At 43.3% G+C, this 19,973-nt stretch overlaps 11 protein-coding genes across 11 annotated transcripts; 5 read left to right on the top strand and 6 right to left on the bottom strand.

Annotated features, from left to right (window-relative positions):
- Positions 1 to 113: 113 nt before the first annotated feature.
- On the bottom strand, positions 114 to 1,114 carry EAE97_008695 (uncharacterized protein; the record flags this gene model as incomplete). The annotated part of the gene is made up of 2 exons (XM_038879210.1): positions 114 to 832; positions 880 to 1,114. 2 exons carry the CDS (start codon positions 1,112 to 1,114, stop codon positions 114 to 116), a joined length of 954 nt encoding a protein of 317 aa, XP_038729721.1.
- Positions 1,115 to 1,490: 376 nt separating this feature from the next.
- Positions 1,491 to 1,985, bottom strand: EAE97_008694 (uncharacterized protein; the record flags this gene model as incomplete). Its single annotated transcript, XM_038879209.1, has 1 exon — positions 1,491 to 1,985. The coding sequence occupies one exon, from the start codon at positions 1,983 to 1,985 to the stop codon at positions 1,491 to 1,493; it is 495 nt and encodes a 164-aa protein (XP_038729720.1).
- A 571-nt stretch (positions 1,986 to 2,556) lies between these two features.
- EAE97_008693 (uncharacterized protein) lies at positions 2,557 to 3,252 on the bottom strand (the record flags this gene model as incomplete). The annotated part of the gene is made up of 2 exons (XM_038879208.1): positions 2,557 to 2,920; positions 2,972 to 3,252. 2 exons carry the CDS (start codon positions 3,250 to 3,252, stop codon positions 2,758 to 2,760), a joined length of 444 nt encoding a protein of 147 aa, XP_038729719.1. The 3' UTR covers positions 2,557 to 2,757.
- A 51-nt stretch (positions 3,253 to 3,303) lies between these two features.
- On the bottom strand, positions 3,304 to 3,945 carry EAE97_008692 (uncharacterized protein; the record flags this gene model as incomplete). The annotated part of the gene is made up of 3 exons (XM_038879207.1): positions 3,304 to 3,430; positions 3,522 to 3,639; positions 3,666 to 3,945. The coding sequence occupies 3 exons, from the start codon at positions 3,943 to 3,945 to the stop codon at positions 3,304 to 3,306; spliced, it is 525 nt and encodes a 174-aa protein (XP_038729718.1).
- A 335-nt stretch (positions 3,946 to 4,280) lies between these two features.
- EAE97_008691 (uncharacterized protein) lies at positions 4,281 to 4,841 on the top strand (the record flags this gene model as incomplete). Its single annotated transcript, XM_038879206.1, has 1 exon — positions 4,281 to 4,841. The coding sequence occupies one exon, from the start codon at positions 4,281 to 4,283 to the stop codon at positions 4,839 to 4,841; it is 561 nt and encodes a 186-aa protein (XP_038729717.1).
- A 328-nt stretch (positions 4,842 to 5,169) lies between these two features.
- On the bottom strand, positions 5,170 to 6,876 carry EAE97_008690 (uncharacterized protein; the record flags this gene model as incomplete). The annotated part of the gene is made up of 1 exon (XM_038879205.1): positions 5,170 to 6,876. One exon carries the CDS (start codon positions 6,874 to 6,876, stop codon positions 5,170 to 5,172), a length of 1,707 nt encoding a protein of 568 aa, XP_038729716.1.
- Positions 6,877 to 7,863: 987 nt separating this feature from the next.
- On the top strand, positions 7,864 to 8,753 carry EAE97_008689 (uncharacterized protein; the record flags this gene model as incomplete). Its single annotated transcript, XM_038879204.1, has 2 exons — positions 7,864 to 7,956; positions 8,028 to 8,753. 2 exons carry the CDS (start codon positions 7,864 to 7,866, stop codon positions 8,751 to 8,753), a joined length of 819 nt encoding a protein of 272 aa, XP_038729715.1.
- Positions 8,754 to 8,825: 72 nt separating this feature from the next.
- On the bottom strand, positions 8,826 to 9,789 carry EAE97_008688 (uncharacterized protein; the record flags this gene model as incomplete). Its single annotated transcript, XM_038879203.1, has 5 exons — positions 8,826 to 9,149; positions 9,211 to 9,387; positions 9,461 to 9,582; positions 9,650 to 9,684; positions 9,748 to 9,789. The coding sequence occupies 5 exons, from the start codon at positions 9,787 to 9,789 to the stop codon at positions 8,902 to 8,904; spliced, it is 624 nt and encodes a 207-aa protein (XP_038729714.1). The 3' UTR covers positions 8,826 to 8,901.
- Positions 9,790 to 11,589: 1,800 nt separating this feature from the next.
- Positions 11,590 to 12,869, top strand: EAE97_008687 (uncharacterized protein). Its single transcript, XM_038879202.1, has 2 exons — positions 11,590 to 12,132; positions 12,191 to 12,869. The coding sequence occupies exons 1-2, from the start codon at positions 11,731 to 11,733 to the stop codon at positions 12,758 to 12,760; spliced, it is 972 nt and encodes a 323-aa protein (XP_038729713.1). The 5' UTR covers positions 11,590 to 11,730; the 3' UTR covers positions 12,761 to 12,869.
- A 2,383-nt stretch (positions 12,870 to 15,252) lies between these two features.
- On the top strand, positions 15,253 to 16,126 carry EAE97_008686 (uncharacterized protein; the record flags this gene model as incomplete). The annotated part of the gene is made up of 2 exons (XM_038879201.1): positions 15,253 to 15,598; positions 15,711 to 16,126. The coding sequence occupies 2 exons, from the start codon at positions 15,253 to 15,255 to the stop codon at positions 16,124 to 16,126; spliced, it is 762 nt and encodes a 253-aa protein (XP_038729712.1).
- A 1,074-nt stretch (positions 16,127 to 17,200) lies between these two features.
- On the top strand, positions 17,201 to 19,416 carry EAE97_008685 (uncharacterized protein; the record flags this gene model as incomplete). Its single annotated transcript, XM_038879200.1, has 2 exons — positions 17,201 to 18,505; positions 18,559 to 19,416. 2 exons carry the CDS (start codon positions 17,201 to 17,203, stop codon positions 19,414 to 19,416), a joined length of 2,163 nt encoding a protein of 720 aa, XP_038729711.1.
- Positions 19,417 to 19,973: the final 557 nt, after the last annotated feature.

Below are 19,973 nucleotides of genomic sequence, written 5' to 3'. Positions count from 1 at the left end.
TCACCGTCACAGGCTTAATTTACATGGTCTTCCTTTCGCCCCCTCTACGCCAAATTGAAATGAAACATTAGTACCTCTCTTCCATTTGTTCTGGATCGAATCATAATTCGCAACTACGGAAAGTCTTCTGCTTCGTTATGGGAATAATGGGTATTAGAGGGGCGCGTGGAAGTTCGGATAATGCTCAGAGCTTGATTTATTCCTTCTCTGCTAGCCTTCGAGTGTTCGATTGATTCGTACCAAGAGAGCAATTCTCTCTGTTCTTTTGTCTGTTCAGAAGCTTCATATGCAAGTCTCAAGGTCACAAGATTTTGGCCTTTGCCATAATCCTCTATACACCTAGAAGCACCCCTCCACATAATCAGAAATGGAGAAACCGGTGCTCTTTCCATAGATAAAACAATATACTGCCAGTCTTGCTGAATCCTGGGGTCTCGACATATGTAATGAATAATCTTTTTGCCCTGCTCATATGGATGTTTGCAAAAAATATCAATAAGGGATATCCGTCGACTGTCTTCTATTATTGATCCTGGATTAAAGTTTAGTTTCAGTCCTGTGATAATCTTTTCAGGTCGTGGATAGCGGCTAATAGGTCCGTTCATCTGGCTCCTGTCAAAGATGACGAAGCGATATATAGGTCGAAGACAAGGCAAGGAGAGGCTGAGTGCCTGGTAAAAGTCCTCAAAGGTGGCTCTTGCTGGACAGGACATGATACAACCAGGCCAATTGTTGTGATATCTCTGGAGGTCCATGTCGATGCTCAGAACATAATTAAGACACTCGCAATTAAATTTGTGATCCGGCCAATGTTTCTCTGCGCATATGTCACCTAAAGATGTTCAGACTCGGCGTTTGGCTAATCACGGAAATACATACTGCAATATATCTGCGACTGGCATTCCTTGCAATTGAAACCGTCTTTTTTGAATCGATTGAGACAGCCTGAACGGCCACATCGTTTTTCAGAGACATCCTCATCTAGTATATCTTCACCCATAACACCATCTGTCATTCCACCAGAATTTGACTGATGCTGCATTTCTCTTTCAGCAGGAGCAGATGCGGCATTCCAGTCCATGGCCGTATATGGCTCGTCTTCTGCAAGATCCATGTCTCTCAAGGAGCGGTATTTTTGTGTAAGAAAGGATACACTGTTTATGATTCGATATTAAAAGTGATACACTCGAGCTCAAACCATTAAAACTATATTTCAGTAGTTGATATGCATACGTGTAAGCTGGTGTAAAAGTGAGCGGATTTAAGGTGGAAGATCAGGGTTTCTGAAATACTTTTACTGATAACAGATGCGAAGGACGAAGGTTCGTACCTTCTATTCTCGTAGGGAGTAGTAGACCCCAAAGATCATGGCTTCGGATTGTAGAAATCGTGAAGAACCGCTGATTACCAATGCCAATCTCGATCGAAGGTATTCTGGAATCCATGGTTCTATAATTGTCTTGCAACAGTTGATTCGTTTTACCATTTTCCTAACCCATACTCATGCATTTTTTTCTCTCCACCCTTCTCTTCCAATGCACATTATTGAAATGCCATGCCAGATCCTCCACTCCGTACTCTCCCATAAACTCTCTACCGCATTCCGGACACTCTAATTCCTCCCTTTCCAGAATTTTCCCCATCGGCACTGACTGGTAAGGATTATGTATTCGCAATGGTACCTCAACTGTAATCACGAATTTTGACGTATCAATTTTTACCTCGACCATCGAGTCTTTATGACTCAAGAGAGAAATTGCGAAAACAAGGGCAAAATCTTTGGGTGGATTGTAAAAACTCTTGACACGACGTAAAGTTGGTGTATACCTATCTCCGCAGTTCCCGCGCTGAGATTCGTTGTATAGCTGGCGAAGCGATGAACATGGCGATGCTCTCCGGAGCTCCTTAAATCCCATTTTAGTGTCATGATTTTGCCATTTCGTCGTCGTCGTTGCTGTCGCAAAATGGTTGACTCCTGGAATCATGCTCATGGGATGAGTGGATTGTCAAGGTGGTGGTGAATCATGTGCGGGGAAAATGTGTGAGTAAGTTCCGTGCATCCCTTGCCTGTCAGGTGTTCTTTCCCCGCACTTCTGAATCTGAGAGCGAACATCGTGGAATTTATGAGTCGTATGCGTCATGATTTCACACTCAAGAGATGAACTTTGGATAGCTGAGAAGAATGCATTGTGTCGAAATTGTTGTTGCACAGTTTCAGTTTTCTAAACGATTTTGTTGCAAGGGGATGCTGTATATATACGTGGTCCACTCGCTAAAGAAAGGGACCCAGTGGGTAAACGGTGATTGGACTAGAGTGTAAAAAGGCTTGGGTACCGAGCCGGTAATTGGCTCCTGATGGAATATGAATTATATGCGTGCTGTACAAATAACAGCGCACAGGGTACAGGTTTCATGTTCTGACTGTGTTCACCTGACGGTAGATCTCCGATCATATCTTCCCACATAGTTGATTTCTACCAACTATCAATTTATCGTACAGGAGTACAAAATCTAGTAACAAACTGTATCAACACCATGCATAGCATAACGCAGAAGCCAGACGAGCATCGTATGTGTATTTGACAATTCCCTCTGAGGGTGTCACTTGGATTAGTCCTTAAGTACGTAGCTGTTCCATGTAACGCACGTTTTCCCGCCCCGCCGCTCCGCCTCTCAAGACTAATCTCAAGTAGTTGCTTTGTAATTTACCGTGCTATTGGAAACAGCATAAGTAGGTACTATAACCAGCTGGAATTCTCAATTGCCAGTCCATCCAGGCCACCATCTCCATACCCCAGGGCATTTGCAAAAACTTTTACAAGAGGGACATCCCTTTTGTGCGGGTGATTCGTTCAGTTCCTCCCGTGGTTTGTGCCAAATATCGTATGCAAATTGATCCCCAGCAAGCCGTCGCTCTTTTCTTCTCACGAAATTTCAGTAAATGCATGAATAGAGAACTAGAAATTAATACTTTGACCAATGGAAATGCGGAAGTGTTGCGAGAATGGGGCACAAGCACCCAGTCGTATCTTCCTCATGGGCTTGTTCGGCTTCACGCTCCCGGGACCTCAAGAGGAATTGTTCGCTTGGCCGTGAGCTTTGGGTTAGTCGATGTATGTTATAATTCTTTGGAGGTATTTTTGAGGCATCCGAGCCTGAATTTTTGTTGGTATGCTCTGAATTTCCCTGCGGCCTGCGGTTGGGATGATCGGCTTCAGACATCTTTGTGCTAGCAAGAATGATGTCGTTCATTGCACTTTGTGTATGATTGTAGGTAAGATATCATAACAGTTAAAAAGGTAGTTATATAGCCTTGGTGTCATGAACCGTACTGCGAATCACGGTCACAATGACAACTAATAACCGTATTGTTGAGGAGGCAGTCATGGCCGCAGTCCAGCTATAATCCGTGAATAGTTTCCTCGCAATTCTGTGTTCGCCAATGAGACCAGACAGAAACAGGAGCATGAAGAGAGATGGAGTTTCTCAAGCTTGAAGTCTCATATCGAGCAAGAACGCACCGTTTCTTATTATTTGATCCAGAATTTGATGAATGCGTGGTCCATTCTCCATCAAGTTCTATTCTCGGCTTTCTTCTTGTCAGTGGTCTGCATATCTTGTCTATCAGATCTCTTTCATCTGATATGCGATCGTGTAGGATTGACGATGTTCTAGAGCTTTACAGAGTTCGAAAGTCGGGGCATTGGCATATGCTAGCTCAGCAATATTTGCGAGAATCAACTGGAAGTTGATGCAGCGCTCTTCAAAGCTTACAAAGACAAGTAGATGGCAAATTTTCAATCGCCCAGTCCTCTCTGACTGCATTTGCCGTGGAGTACAGACAGCATAAAAGCAATAGATCTTTCCTTCACTTGATACTCTATACGCCGCGTAATTCAAATAGATTTCCGCCATTCCATCGTTGAGCGCAGCCGGAAGTCTCATCTTCCTAGCTATAAACTCCCGAATTTGAAGAATATTCCAGACCGTACCCGCACTGAGTTGTGAGACTCAGTCTTGCTTGCATTTTCAGAGTTTTCAGAGAGTCAATATCATGCGGATCAATAAACAGATCCTGGTAATTATGAGATATTATATCGTAAGGAGCACGTAGAGTAAGAAGGATTGGGGGTGTAGTTTAGGAAGGAAATCGCAAACGCACAGACCACTAGCCTAACCATCAATGACGTAGCACAAATAATCTGTTTGTACGACAAAAGGCTGTATTCTGAATGTAGATACAATAACCAAAAGAACACCCGTACAACATATCCGCAAGCATGTCGCCTTCAAGGGGTAATACAATTGATGAACCTACATCCCCATCTACTTCGCCCCAATCCCAGTCCCTCACTGCAACAGAACGAACCGCTCAACTCCGCAGTTCCAGCGCTCTCAACTCTATCACCCAAAACATTCAATACCTTATCTCTCCCGGTTCCCCTACCTCCCCAAAGCCCGTTCGATTTCGTACCCGTGCTCTTCTTCGGGCTCTTCACTCCATAACTGTCTTTATATTCTGGCGTGTTATCCGGTATGCCAAGTACGCAGTTGTGGGTTCTATCGTCGCAGCGCTATCTGCTACTACCATAGGAAGTTTTGCGACAGGGATTGGATGGGTTGTTGCGCCTACGGGAGTCATAGGAGTTTTGGGAATGAGTAGTTTGTGGTGGGTAGGGAAATGGGGATTTAGTAAGACGAAGATGGGGAAGAGGTGGGAGAGGAGAGTTGAGGAGGAGGCGGATAGGCTTGAAAGAGAGGATAGGGAGACGAGGAAGGAACAAGTGAAGACGGATGGGCAGTGGCGGGATGTTACGGGACCAAAGGCTGTGCCGTGGTAGGTTGTATCAAGAACTCATAGCTGGGATGCTCTATCTAATAGCGAGAGGGGAGGCGTGAATGGGAAGATGATGTGCAAGAGGCAAAATTACAATCCCACCAGGGTGAAACGTATCGCCAACCATGTAAATAAAGCCCTTTGCATCTCATAAGTTCTACATTGGCCAGTACCACACACTTATTGCCATGCAACAGAACAGCTGAGAAGACATGGTCTGCAGCTAAATGCAAACCAGCTTTATTATAATGACAGTATTATAATCTCAATGCTAAACCCAAAACTCCTATTACATTTCCATTATGTTCCCTCGTACAAGCTCATTGCATAATTCAAGGATCATCTTCCAACTTAATCCAGCCCAAATCGATACCCTGTCTCTCCCTCTCCTTCTTTTCCATTTCCCGCGAAATTGCCTCTTCCTTTTCTTTTTTTTTGTTTTCTCGCGCTATGTTGGCCTTGCGTTTACAAATCCAGAAAATCACTGTCAAAAGCAAAAGGAAAGCCGTGGCACTGCCGACGGAGATTCCGATCATCTGCGCAGTAGGTAGTCCTGTGCTAGAAAACGAAGATGAAGACGATGGGGTGGGTGACTGGGGTGAGGAAAGATTTAGAGGGGTGTTAAGGGGCGTCCAATAAGACGACCATGTGTCTTTCCATGTGGTTGTGGCGGTATTTAGGGAAGTAGAATCAGGCTGAAGGTTAACTAATTTCTCATCGGGAACATCAGGACCCGGCGCTTGAGCTAGAAAAAATGCAGTGCTTTGGGATGAAGAGATATTGGATGAATCAGTCCAAATGGTTCCTAAGAAGGCAGCTTGGAGAAATGCACGGCCGAGAGCCCAAGAGCCGGAGGGTAGTGAGGATGGTTGGCAGGGGAAATAGGGAATAGAATCAGAAGTGTTAGATAGGGGAGATTTTAACGAAAGTGAAAGGAGGGAGAAGGGAATTTTGATTGAGGTTTGAGTATTCTGATTGTCTGAGTCTGAGTTAGAGAATGTGAAGGCGAGATAGGTAGGTGATGAGATGATAGGTTTGTAGAGTGGAGATGCAGTGTTCCAGAGGTAGAGGTTTAGATTTTCGTTGTATATTATGGGGAGGAAAGAGGCAAGTATGTCGCAAGTTGATGTTGGGAGGTAGAGATATGGAACCGAAGGATCGACGTTCACTTCTAGTAAACCATTAGATGCGGCGGAAGTTGCATTATTGAATAGAAGCCCAGATTTAGTGGCATTGAAGTTCAAAGGAGAGTATCCATCAATAGTACCGATTGAAATGTCAGCTAGTGACATGGAGAATGTACCATTGTAACCCTGTTGCGTAGTGACAGGCGTCAAAACTCGAGATTGATCGTATCCTCCAAGTACCAAACTTCCAGGAATACCCATCGAAGCAGAACCAATGTGCAAGCCAAATGAATTCGACGGAATCCTAGCCTGGGAGTATAAGCCAGAGGAGAGAAACTGCCCGGTAAGATTTGAAGAGAATGTCTGATTAATGTCTGGGGCACCTAGGGCAAGGGTCCCGACTTGAGGTGCGTACGCTGTTCCGTTTGATAAAGTTTGAACAGCAATCTCAATGACAAGAAGTTCAAAATTCTCGATAGTGTTACTATCTATTCCATTGGAAATTGTCAAGGTATCAAGTCCTATGTGAGCGTCGCCGGATAAAATGGGCAATGCACCGGCCCGGTTTGCGAATGTAGTATTGGAAATGACACCAGTATCGTTGATTTCAGTGTAGGAAGTGGAAGCATGCCTATCAAAAAGTCCAGCTTTCGATGATGAGCAGCTTGAGGAATTAGAACAAATTGAAGTGCTTAGGATATCAGCTGTCCATGTCCCACCGGGAAGGAGGTCAATAGCTTGAGTGGGTGTACCGATATCAATAGAAATTGCTTGCCATGGTCCGTCAGGGCCATAACTTCTGTTTGACCATTGAAGAGATATTGCATTAGAACCTGCTAATGCAAGAGGTATAAAGAGGGATGCTAAAATCAATGATATTGCTCGTGACCTTGAAGTCTTTGATGCAGCCATTATGAAACACACCAAATTCGCTAGAATGTAAATGAATAAAACAGCCACCCCAATGAAAGAGAGAGAGAAAATGGAAGACTATGGTGTGTTTATGATGCGATGAGAGGCTTGCGCCGCCTATGCCGCCTTCAAACTTACATTGCGATACACCAACATCAGCAACTGTTCTTTTGTTGGGAGCTTCAGCCTCGAATCATAAAAAGATCAATCCTCCGGTCGTAAATCAAACCTGAACTACATCATATCATCTGGCTTCCGCGCTTGAGCTCTCGAAATTGGCTTCTCAAAAGCGAAGCAACTACTGTAGTAATAGGAATTTCACGCAGCAACGATACTAAGCCAACAAATGCCAACTATGGCACTGAGGCAATACAAGCGAAGGCCACCCATTCATCGTTGGAATTGGGCCATACTATGACCGCATGATCAGAGGGGCAAGGCCCAATAGTTGGAAGCATTGAGGAATTGCATGTTGTGTGTAGGTGTGAGGGAGGTGGTGGTTTTTTAATCATTATCGGATTTAGTTTTGCGGTATATTCTGAATCCTGGTATCAGTGTGATGGCACTTTAAGACACGAAACAGTATTAATTTGATATGGAAATGCTGTATAGCTATAGTTACTATGAAGGTAAAATATTAGAATTGAAGACCGGGAGGATCATGTTGGGCTACGGCACAGCCACAGCCTAGGTGGCGCATGGGGAGGCTGCAAGGCTACCTATCACCTCTACTATGAAGTACATCATTCTACTACCTCTTTCCTTGCTTGGGCATCATCGATTATTCCATTCACCCAATATGTTCGGCAGATTTTATAGTAATGGATCGGTTTACCTCCATACTGCTAGTAGCTTTAAAGTACAAAGGTTGTACTCCGTATGCATAAAATCACCTTGAAATCCTGAATTACATCACTCATCCTCACAAGGCTACTTCCACAGTCCTCTAGATTCAATCACAGAGGATACCAAACCACTGCTATCAGAATGTCTACCTTTAAAATACAAGACAGTAACGTAGAGGTTACACTTTGTGAAGGTATCACCAAGGATGAATTATTGAGTTTTCCAGCCTTTAAAGTATACATCACTGCCCTCCTCTTTCCATTACTCCTCCCTGCGATACTGACTAACATTTTCTTCCATCACAGTCATGGCATAATCGCCTAACCGAATCTCTCGCTCTACAAGGCAAATCCTCTGATCATCCCTTCCATTCCGATCCTTATCAGCTCCGCGCTGTTAAAATCCAATCACTCGACCGCTGGGGCAAGCGCATCGGTTTTATCAAGATCAGCAGTAAAATCACAAATGAAGCAGGCGATTCTCTGCCCGGGGACATCTTTCTCCGAGGCCCAAGTGTTGGAATGATGGTCATTGTTCAACCCGAAGATGCCAAGAAACCTGACGAGGAAAGATGGGTTGTGATGACTGTTCAACCTCGACCTGCTTCAGGGAGTTTAGCATTTATCGAGCTACCAGCTGGTATGGTTGATGATGGAACATTCAAAGGTGCAGCTGCGAAGGAAATTGAAGAGGAGCTAGGCTGGACAATACCTGCAGATCAATTGACTAATTTGAGCGAACTGGCTGTTGGTGACGGAGCGAACAAAGAGGGAGAGGTGTTACCGAGGGCAATGTTTCCTAGTGCCGGGGGCTGTGATGAGTATGTCCAAGTCTTCTTGCATGAGAAGAAGATCTCAAGGGAGGAGTTGAAGGAGACCACAGGGAAGCTTACGGGGTTGAGAGACGAGGGTGAGAAGATTACACTTAAACTGGTGAAACTGGAGGACTTGTGGAAGGAGGGCGCGAGGGATAGTAAGGCTTTGACTGCTTGGGCACTCTACGATGGGTTGAAGCGAACAGGAAAGCTATGAAACTTTAGAATCACATGCATGAATTATTAGTTTCTGAATCAAATGACATTACCTCGAATACCTAAGCAGCATTCTTACGCATGTTACACTACATATACCGGACATTATTATTATATTCATCGATCTATCGTAACATCATGCTCGTACTTTATTTTGAAAATACATTCAGTGTCCTGGCAATTTCAATGCCCTCAGCTAAAGTTCCTACCCGGGCATCTATCGCATATCCTTCTTTCTCCCATTTTTTACACTTCTCCCATAAGTCCTTCAGAGATAAAGTGAATACTTCAATAAATTCGTTCTCTTCGAGTTCAGGCACTAGATTCTGGTTGGCTGGATCAGACATATCAACCGTAACATGCACCATTTTGAGGTTTGTATTGCAGAATCCTGGATCTGTGGAGGGCATACATTAGCGGGAATTTCTATGTGAGTGAGAGCAAAATGAGAGGGTTACCATTAAACATTATGGGTGTACTCTCACTCAAGACTCCAACATAGCCAGTCTCTTCTTTCAATTCTCTCAAAGCTGCTTCCTCTGCAGTTTCCCCCTCATCGATAAGTCCGGCGGGTACTTCGATCACTACTTTATCCAATGGTGGTCGATATTGCTTCTGTAAAACTAGTTCCGGGCCTGAGTTCCACTGGTATTAACATTTTTTTCATTTTTTACACAAGTATAGCTTGATTCAGATGTCTTTACATACCGGTCTCTTTTTGTATTATGGCAACAATTCCAACACCGTCTATCTCAGACGACTTCGGTCGAGTAGATCGTTCCGCATGTTCCCAATTACGAACTTTTCCTCGAGGATCGCGATACGTTGATCTGAATGTTCGCAAATGTATCAGCTGCAATGGTTCTGGCAGCTTAGCTTAAGCAGATCAACACGTACAGCACGAGTTTTGTCCATTTTGCTTTGGCAGAGTCCTGCAATGGAGTCAGAATTTCAATGGTTCTAGGCATTCGGGGTGTACGAAGGGATTACTCTACCAGTGGCTCCGTTTTCAAGACTTTGGCGTTATCAATTGACATTTTGATATGGGGTTCGGAAAAAGGTAAATATGTAGAATTCAAAAATACAAAAATGGAAATTCGACGTTGTCTTGAATCGAATACTTTTTGATATAAAAGTCCCAATGTAGATCTTGACGTAGTCGATTGTAGCTCACCAGGGGGTGCACAGACTCACGGGACAACGTGACAGGAAAGCACAATTTCACACTCAAATTTATCAACTTCAAAACTCAATCAAAATTCCAAATTTCATTTAATATTATTCAAATTAAGATATATGATTTATAAACATAAGATTTATATAATATATAAAGATTGAATCTTAGAAATAAATATTGAATTTAAAAATCAAATAGTATGTTTTCCCATCAAATTTTTTGGTGGGATATTATATAATCGATTGTATAAATTTGAATTTTGTTTTTTTTTTAAAATAAAACTTTCACTATATAAAATTCTTATGCTTGAGAATAATAATTCTTAATTTCAAAGTCAAATATCAATTTTTTGAATTTTAATTGAATTATCAAAACAGCTCTTTTTGGTGTGAAATTGTGCTTTTCCTCTTAAGTGTCCCGTGAGTCTGTGCACCCACTGGTGGCTGTGATGCGGAAAGGTTGGTCGAAGCTTTAGCGCTGGGTAGTTTATGGGAACATTCTTTTTGTCTTTCTTCCTCTTCTTCACCATTTTCACCTATCAATGGACAAAATTTCATGGCTATGCAATTTATTCTTTCTAATAATCTTTCAAGTTGTCCATGGCAGACTCGTACAATGAGAGGGACCATTTTTGTTGTGTTGTCACCGTTGGTTGTAGCAATTATCGGACGCTATTTGCGAGACAAGATGAAATGTGTTGGCACCTTTCATTGTCAACTTACGGTTCATTCGAGCAGTGAGGATCAACTTCATTCATCCATCACATTAGCAGATAGTTGCAGTTTCTGAATGTTCTGATGATGAGCAACCTCCCATGCTCAATGAAAGCGCCTCTGACGACAACCCTGGTCTCATCAAGCTCAAGTTCACCCATTCTAGCAACTGTTTGCTCTGGGACCTTGATACTGAGAACCAACGTGTTAGATCTTTCCATCATTCCGTTTTCGTGCTACTAAATTCGATCTGTGCCCTAGTGTCGTTGCAACAAGAGATAAAGGAAACACATGAGCGCCTTGCCAAGCATTTTCTATGATAGTACATCCCGAAAAAGCGATCATTCTTCCTAAAAGTGTATATCAGGCGGTGCAACTGTCAAAGCCCTACCAAAAACAGTCTTTTCCAACGAGTGATCTCCAACATGCGACAGAAGCATGAGACTGGTTTGTGCACTCTCGTGCATTTCTCTCAAGCGCGAACTTTCTACTGTCCCAAAAGAGTAAGGAGGGGCAAGGTAGTATCCATCTAGCAAGCGCTGGCCTTAAATAGAGCCAGAACCCCGAAAATGCAACCTTATCTCACACATGCTTATTAGTCTCGGCGGATCTTGTGGAAACAGCTCGGCTTAGTCAGTCATGCCGTTCAGTTCGTTTGCTTTATTCAGTATTCATGCCTCGATATTTGGGTATCGGGTGCAACTTTTGATGACCAAGGGAAGACTTGGTACCACCTGATTTCCTCCTCATGGCTCAATTAAAATCTCCATTTGTGCGATTTAATCTATAGGAAGTATCCTGTGGAAGTCATTTGATGATTTTCATATTTAACATTTCATTCTATCGATGGGGGAATAGATTTCTTTCTTTTTTCTTGCGCGCTTATACGATGATAGAGCCGGCGATATACAGTTACCAATGAATGGTTCCAGTCACAGGGGTCACTCACGAGCCTTGCTCAATATTACTGTGGAATTAAACCAACATGTTTGCAAAAAGTATCACTTGGTAAATATGAAGGTATTCTTAAAGGTTTAAGATTCCTCAGTTGATTGAATGGCTTGATACGATATCAGTCAACCTTCAAGATGAAGTTTCTTGATCTGCTTTCTCTCTCACTCTTGCCCCTAATTCAAGCGATTCCAATCGACCTACACGCTGCTCAAAACTCTACCAATGATATAGCCACAACTCCACGGCTTGCTGTGTACGTTCAAACTTACCACGACGAATACAATAAAGATACGAATCTATCTCTCTTACCTCTATTAGGTGAAGATATCCTACCAAGCCATGTCATCCTCGCTGCCTTGCATATCATGAGTACACCAGGGGTTATTCATTTGAATGACGATCCTCCTGATACCCCGATGTACGATGAGTTATGGGATCAGGTAGAGGCTCTTCAGGCAGCAGGGATAAGAGTATCGTGTATGATGGGTGGCGCTGCTCCGGGAACTTGGAACTATTTCACTGGAGATGACAATGATGTAGCTTGACACTCCATAATCTCTGTTCTATACCTATGTATTGCTAATATTTCTCAAGTTTCATCAATACTACGACCCTCTCCTCAATAATTTCATCAGGAAATACAACCTCAATGGTATAGACATTGACGTTGAGCAATTTGTGGATATCACTGTAGCTCTTCGTCTAATCAAACAGCTTTACACCGACATGGGTCCCGACTTTGACATAACCATGTCACCAGTAGCTTCAGCTCTATCTCATGGCGGAAGTCTCTCGGGGTTCTCCTATTCCGACCTCGATGCCCAAGCACGAGATCCAGATACCGGCACACCGATGATATCGTTTTACAACGCCCAATTCACCAATGGCTGGGGATCCGCAGGAAACACTAATGATTATGACGCTATTGTCGGCGCTGGCTGGGATCCCTCGAGAGTAGTAATGCTGGCTTCGGCCGCAAGAAATGATGCCAGTGGATGGGTTCCGATCAGTACACTTAAGAACACGATCAAAAGTTTGAGGAATAAATATCCCAATTTTGGAGGCGTTAATGGATGGGAGTACTTTGATGCGGGGAGTAGTGATGGACTATCTCAGCCATATATGTGGATGGCGAATCTGAGAGAGGCATTGAATGTTTATTGAGTTTCATTTTAATTTTAGGGGAGAATGTATTGGAGTATATAAGGTTAAAACTTACAGACAATTAGTTCGAAATTATGAATAATTTTTCCACAGCAAGAATATAAAGGCACGCGGCTCCGTTTAATCGTAGCTTTTCAGAACACACCAAAATAAATCTGTTTCTACAATCAACTAATGGTTTACACTTGTGCAAACTGAGATGATAGACTCTAAAGCATTAAATCATTAGAGGAAATTTTGTTCAGTCTCTAATGACCTGTCGTCTATTTCACTTCATGTTAAGAAGAATTGAAAGCCAACTTGGTATGTCAGGACTAAGCGGAGCCACATGGGGGGTTCCGAATATTACGATTTTTCGTGAGTAAATCCTGTTTCTATCTTACATGCTCGCATCAGAGAGAGAGAGAGAGATCAATTAGATAACATACTACTACATCATTTGCATATACTTTAATATTCGTATCTTTTACTTATTAATCCTTGAGGTTCCCACAAGAAAATGAACGTTCCTACTATCTTTCCCCCTGTCTCTCACCCACCAAAACACATGAAATTCCTTATATATACGCTACGCTCAACCTTTTCACGATTCCCATATTATTTTAGCACCTAGCCTTCCAAGTTACAATGAATCTACAAATCATAAGGTTGATTGGACATGCAGCGCCTTCAATCATTGTATTGTCCAGCTTGGGTACTTTATGCTTGCTTTCCTACTGCGTGTAAATATATATTCATGGGATCAGGTGACTGTACGTTCCCTCATTTACACCTGTTGAGGGCATGCAAAGGGAAATTTTCTAACATTATACATATTGGCAAGACAAATTATTCTATTTATTGGTATGATTGATGTTCCTCCTGCCTGGAGTAATGGGGTTGTCCGAATATATACAATTCACTTGACTCAGAGAACTCATAAATGAGGAATAGTTTATGGTTAACCAGACTCAGGTAAGCCAAAGGCGCAAAGTATTTTTTGTCACTTACATTCATCGTGCAATCTTTTTAAAGACAGAGTTTCAGTGCCTATACCAGTACTGAAAACTCAGAAGTGATTGTTCTTACATGCTAATACCAACTTCAGTCGGCCAGCTATGTAACAGCAATCACTAGTCCAACATTCAGCTTGAAGTTTCTCGCATACATTCACTATGTGCGCAATTTCGACAGTACAAATCTCCCACTCAAATTTTACACTTTTGTCTCCTTCTTGATCTTTGTGTGTAATCAATTTCCCTTATTGGCAATCTATGCGACGCTCGATATGATCTGTAAACCATCTTTGATAAATCAAGATGAGGAAATGAATCGTACATTTATGCCAGCTTCTGATGGATGCCTCTGGTCAATAAGTTCTTCGTATTGGAACATTTGGCTTACTATCTCGACAATATTCGTGTTTTTGAACGAAGTCATGCTTTGGGGGGCCGCAATTTGGAGATTGTGGGTTTGAGCATGGAGAGAAAAGTAAGTTGAGAATTGTTCGATTGTTCTTGTCATTGGAGGATTGTAAGTGATTAGATCATTCTGTATGCCGCCAGATTGAGGTCGCTGATTTGAGATATGTCGATTGTAGGTTTTGCTTGGAAGCTCTGGCCCATGTCGTTGTTTATGGAAACCTTATCAGTGATGGAGGATTGCTATATAACATTTTGCCGCTGAAATTCTTGGGTGCAATAGAATACTGTATGAAGATCACGAGTGTGTGTGTAGCTATCCGATATCTTTACAGGGTGGCTGGGAGGTATAGATTATGGAAAGCAAGAGGAGAGGAGAGGGAGGAGATGAAGTAGAGCTGTAATAATTGGGGGAAGAAGGCACTCGCCCCCTAGTTTCCCAGCTATTCGATATAGTATCATTCACGCTCTAATGATCTTCATGGCCTCGCCATAGCACCTTCACTGGAACATCCGTTCTCTGTTCCAGGCTTTATGAGCAGAGCACATGCTCTAGATTTATTTCCGGAAGCGATCTTTCTAGTAAAGGGAGGGAGAAACCGGCTTCAATACAATAGACCTACGACTTAAGTGAGTCTGACAAAACCACTTTCGTCAAAACATTGGTTGGTGACTAGCCAAGCATAATAAATCGAAACTAGCAACAATAAACAGCTAACTAATTGAGCGAGTGAGGCTTGAAGAGTACTTTCTAATATTCATAAACGTCAGATGAACTAAGTCACGAGAAACAAGTTTGAATGAACAAAAAAAACGTGATTGTTTCACGTGATATCATAGCAACGCAAACACGCCTAGGTCTGAGCGGATCTGCGACAACTTAGAGTTTCATACAAGCCTGAGAGTTTGTACGGAGGAGTTCTTTGTACTTGTCTGTATTTGGCCGAGATGTATGTATGGATTTATATCTATCTCATGCAACTCTTGACTTGCAATTTCCAGTCCAGTTTGTATCATTTATGTACCACCACGATAGTGTCGTTAGCCACTATATGACAACCAACCAAAGTCTCATCTTCATCAATCTAAAGTATGTTCAGTAAACTCACCACCAAGATTGCTCTTCGAAAAGCAGGTCTCCCATCAAACACTCTCTCCAGCTTTTCAATCACAAATCTCGATAATGGCGACCAGAAATCCATCAATCCCAAGTCTGGAAACAACAATGCCACATGGGGAGATACTTTCTCAAATATGACTTCAGATGTCAATGTCCCAAAGAGTTGGAAATCATGGGGAAACCCACCACCGGCGATAGCAGAAGTTGCTCCTGCACCGATGGTGGGAACGAAGGCGCCAAGCACAGGGAAATTGATATTACCCATGGGGGATGGGAAGGCTTGCGTGCTCGTATTTTTGAGGTGCTGTGGATGTGCTTGTGAGTTTGCTTATTAGCCGTCGTATTGTGATTTTTTGAGCCGTGTTACCCGTTCTCGTCAATCAAGATTTGGACGTCAGACTGGCCTCGAGGCTAACCTTTTCCCATTCAGTTGCAGAAAAAACCTTCATCGAATTCCGTCGCTTAGCGAATAAACATCAGAACCTACATTTCATTGCCATATCTCACAATTCCAAGGAAGCAACGGATAAATGGGTGCAGCAAGTCGGGGGAGCATGGGCAGTTCAAGTAGTCGTCGATGAAGATCGGGGAATCTATGCCAATTGGGGGTTGGGAGTAAGCACGACGTGGCATTTGCTGAATCCATGGACCGAGATTGCACGACAGAAGCTGGGGAAACAGGAGGGGAATTGGGGAAGAGAGGTTGATCCGAGTGGGAATCGATGGGTGGTGGGTGGAAGCTGGGCCACAGATGAGATGGGGACCATTAAATGGGGTGGTGCGAGTAAGAGTGCTGACGAGATACCCGATCTGGTAGAGGCCTGTAAGAGTGTGGGTGTTTCGTGAACACTTGGAGGATATCTATGATGTAGGTATGGAGTTTGATCGTGGAGTTATGGGGCGCAATTAATGTCGAGAAAACTTGGCGACTCGGTTGGTTCGACTTGAAGAGCTCTATCGGGCGGGAATACGAGGAAATAGAGTAATGATCCTACAGGTTACGAGTTACGAGTTATTTTGCCTTGGATTGGATCGAGAATGGATTGTTTAACGCAGGTCCAATGTTTCACAATATGCACAATCTAATCAGGTCACTACGAGTTGTTAGCCAGTCGGTTGCTCGCCAGTTCGGACAGTTCGGAAACGAAGGACTTGTCTGTAGAAGACGCGTCAAATATGTTTTTTTTCTTTCAGCACAATGAGATTAGAAGAATATTCCTGTCTATAGGTAGAAATGAGATAGATAATACCCTCAGCACTAATAAAATGACGTTGAGATCTAAAATTTTCTTTTGGATGCTTTTTGAATCCTTAAGCCCCTACAAAAGTTCCGAATTCCCGATCAAATCTCGAAAATAGATAACATCTCAACACGTGATTCGACAATCTTTGTCTAATCCCCTGACAACACCATTCCATATATGACCTAGAACATTTTGGATTTGATGAACTGACGAAATAAGAGCTCCACCTACCACCTCACAACATCAGTATTCCTTGAATCTCCCGAGATTTCGCTCATAAACGTTCCATAAATACTCAGAAAAGTGGAATTTCACATGGAATAATATCGCTCGCGATGATGCTTGACCCCTTTCTCACAACACTCGAGGCCCTTTCGGTCTGCAAAGTTGTGGATTTACGGCGGATCCTCGCTGAGGCGTCAGGAAAGCTTGGTGAAAAGTTTAAATGTCGGTCCAAAATCTGTCCGCGGTGCAAAATTGGAATATCATATGGTTCGTACACTCTCCAGATTTGCATTCATTTGATTTCCTCTTCCTTTTCTGCTTTTTACATACATTAGTAATGTTATTGTTATAAAACTTTATTTTTGCGATTTACGGCATTAGTCGAGTGCCACAGCATAATCACTCGTTACATTGAAATTTCATCTGTGTTGAGCTTGATTGGTAATAGACCATGGCGGACGAAGAGATCAAGCCCACGAGCAGCATAGAGGCTGGTGGAGGACGAAATAATGAACTTGAGCATGGAATGACTAGTCTGCCAAATCTACCTAGTACGAGAGAGGAGACGCCACGTGAGTTAAGTCCAGTAGCTGGATCCAGCCGAGCACAATCTACAGGAGAACAGGGGGTCAAGCCTCTGAAAAGATTTGATACACTGCCCACACGGCGGAATCAACTCTCACCAGATACCCGAAGACGCGGACGAACTCTGACTGGCCAGGTGCCCCAAAATAATGATCTATCTTCAAGGAGACAAGTTTTAAGGAGGGGAACCTCGATTCTTTCAGGAGAAAGCGGAGATAGAATGCGTTCTATTCCCGAGCGAGGGGCCGTTCCTCCTACTACGGAGAGAGAACCTCGCCCTAGTGGCGTTTCCGATCGCACTCAAGCCTCAGGTCTTCGCCCACGCATGAGCACAACAAGTCGTCAACGAGGAGCCTCCATCCGAAGAAGACCAACTGTTGCATTAGAAGCCGTAACCTCAGGAGCTGATGTTGGAGGCGGAGACAACTTTACACTGGCTGGGCCTGCACCAGTTGAGACCATGGTGCAGAATCAGCCCTATGTTGATCCAGGGTACGCCCATCTAAATCCTGCTTATGTTCAACCCGAGAACGTAAGGCCAGTATGGGGTTTGGCCAAGCCTTTACCCCGTGTAGTACGTCCAGGTATGATTCCGTCACGCACAGAAATCAATATGGCCCAGCAACAGCAACAGCAGCCTCAAACCCAGGCGGATTTAGATTTAGAACAAGGTAGGATTCAACCAACCCTCAAATTGTCCAGAATCTCAACCGCACTTCAAAATGCTAGACAACAACGTGAAAACAACCTCATGGAAGCACATGGGTTGGTTTCGCCGACAAATTTACAAAGTACGACATCGCAGCAGCAGCCATTGACTGCTCCGTCACAGGTCATTGAAGAAGAGGACCTAGCCGATAGACCAACAAACACAGATACGACATCTTCAGAACGTCCTCCAACACGTCCTCCTCTCTCTTTTGATGGCCGACCCTCGCAGAATTCACAACACTCGCAGAATGAGCCTTTCCCTAATCTTTCGGACCATGATGACCAAGGGTCTGTGACAACGGAAGTTGCGGGTCCGGATGACCTAGATGGAGAATGGATTGGCCAAGAGATACCGTTGGTAGCGTACGATCCCAATTACGATGACGAGATTCACAATCTTCATACACACTGGTCCGTTATACGATTAAGATTTCGAGAACCACTTGCAGAGTTATTGGCCGTAAGTCCTTCTTCATTGAAAATATATACTTTCCCCTGCTGATAAGTTCCTAGGTCACTTGCCAACTTACACTCGGATTTTGTGCGGATCTAGTGGTGGTAACATCAGGCAAAAATTCATCACCTGCAGGAAACGAAGCTACTACCGATTGGGCTTGGGGTTTGGCATCGATGCTTGGTATCTACATTGCTGGTGGTATTTCCGGAGCTCACCTTAATCCGGCTATTTCCATAATGCTCTGGATATATCGAGGTTTTCCTCTTCGCAAAGTACCAATGTATGTTCTCGCACAGATACTAGGAGCGTTCATCGCAGCTTTGATCGCATTCGGTCTCTATCAAACCAACATTGTCGAATATGGAGGGACCAACCTGAAAACCGGCGATACTATGGGAGCCTTTATTACATACCCGAGGTATGCCTGGATTAACGCTAGTACATCGTTTTTCACCGAATTCGTCGGAACCGCAATCCTCGCAGTCGCAGTCCTAGCACTAGGAGATGACATGAACGCACCTCCAGGAGCTGGTATGTCAGCATTTGTAATGGGACTCGTAATCGTCGTTCTCAGTATGGCTTTTGGTTACAATACCGGCGCTGCTTTGAACCCCTCTCGAGATCTTGGTCCAAGACTTGCGCTCCTGGCACTTGGCTATGGAGAAGATCTCTTCACTGATGTATATTGGATATGGGGAAATTGGTGTGCGCCAATTTTGGGTGCTATCTTCGGGGCATTCTTATATGATGCTGCGATCTTTGCAGGTGGTGAAAGTCCTGTTAATTATCCGCGAAAGAGGATAAAGAGGGCGGGACACAAGTGGAGAAAGAGATGGGGTGTTAAGTTGAGGAAGATGAAGCCCGCGAAGAAGGGTGAGGATGAGACATATCGAAGGTGGAAGGAGAGTCAGTAATTTTTAGATGACAGTAACGAGGAATCTTGTTTGAGGCGGATAGTGATATATGTGGAGTTTGGAGCTATCAATATTTGGTTGCAAATTGTTGATTGGATATACAGCTATAATTTTAAAAGAAAGTTCGAATGGGTTAGATTAGCAGAACATCATAGCACAGCGCAGCGAAGATACCATTTCCCCCATCCTGGAAGAGAAAAGAAAAAGAATCAAATTTCTAGATTTCGATGAATGATCCCCGCGATAATTACTCTTACAGTTTAAAACAAAAAGACCTATGTCGTAATTAGTCTATCTTTTCCCTTCAAACGTCAATCCACCCCGTCGCAAATAAATACTCTGTTTCATCCCAACAATCGATCAGCACTCCAATGAAAATCATACCAGCGACGATCACACACTAGCACATATCACAGAGTCGTACATCGGAGAAATCTAATTTGAGCTTCAAATTTTCCTGGAGGTGGGCCATATCTTCAGTGATTCAGCTTGCTTTTTCACTTGAATCTGTTGCATTGGTACAAAGTAGCGTGAGTTGCTTCTCATATATATTATGC

The sequence above is a fragment of the Botrytis byssoidea genome (assembly GCF_014898295.1).
Source record: "Botrytis byssoidea strain MUCL 94 chromosome Unknown BBYS_019, whole genome shotgun sequence".
NCBI lineage: Eukaryota > Fungi > Ascomycota > Leotiomycetes > Helotiales > Sclerotiniaceae > Botrytis > Botrytis byssoidea.
The sequence above is the reverse complement of the archived record's forward strand: the minus strand, read 5'-3'. Positions and strand labels throughout refer to the sequence as shown.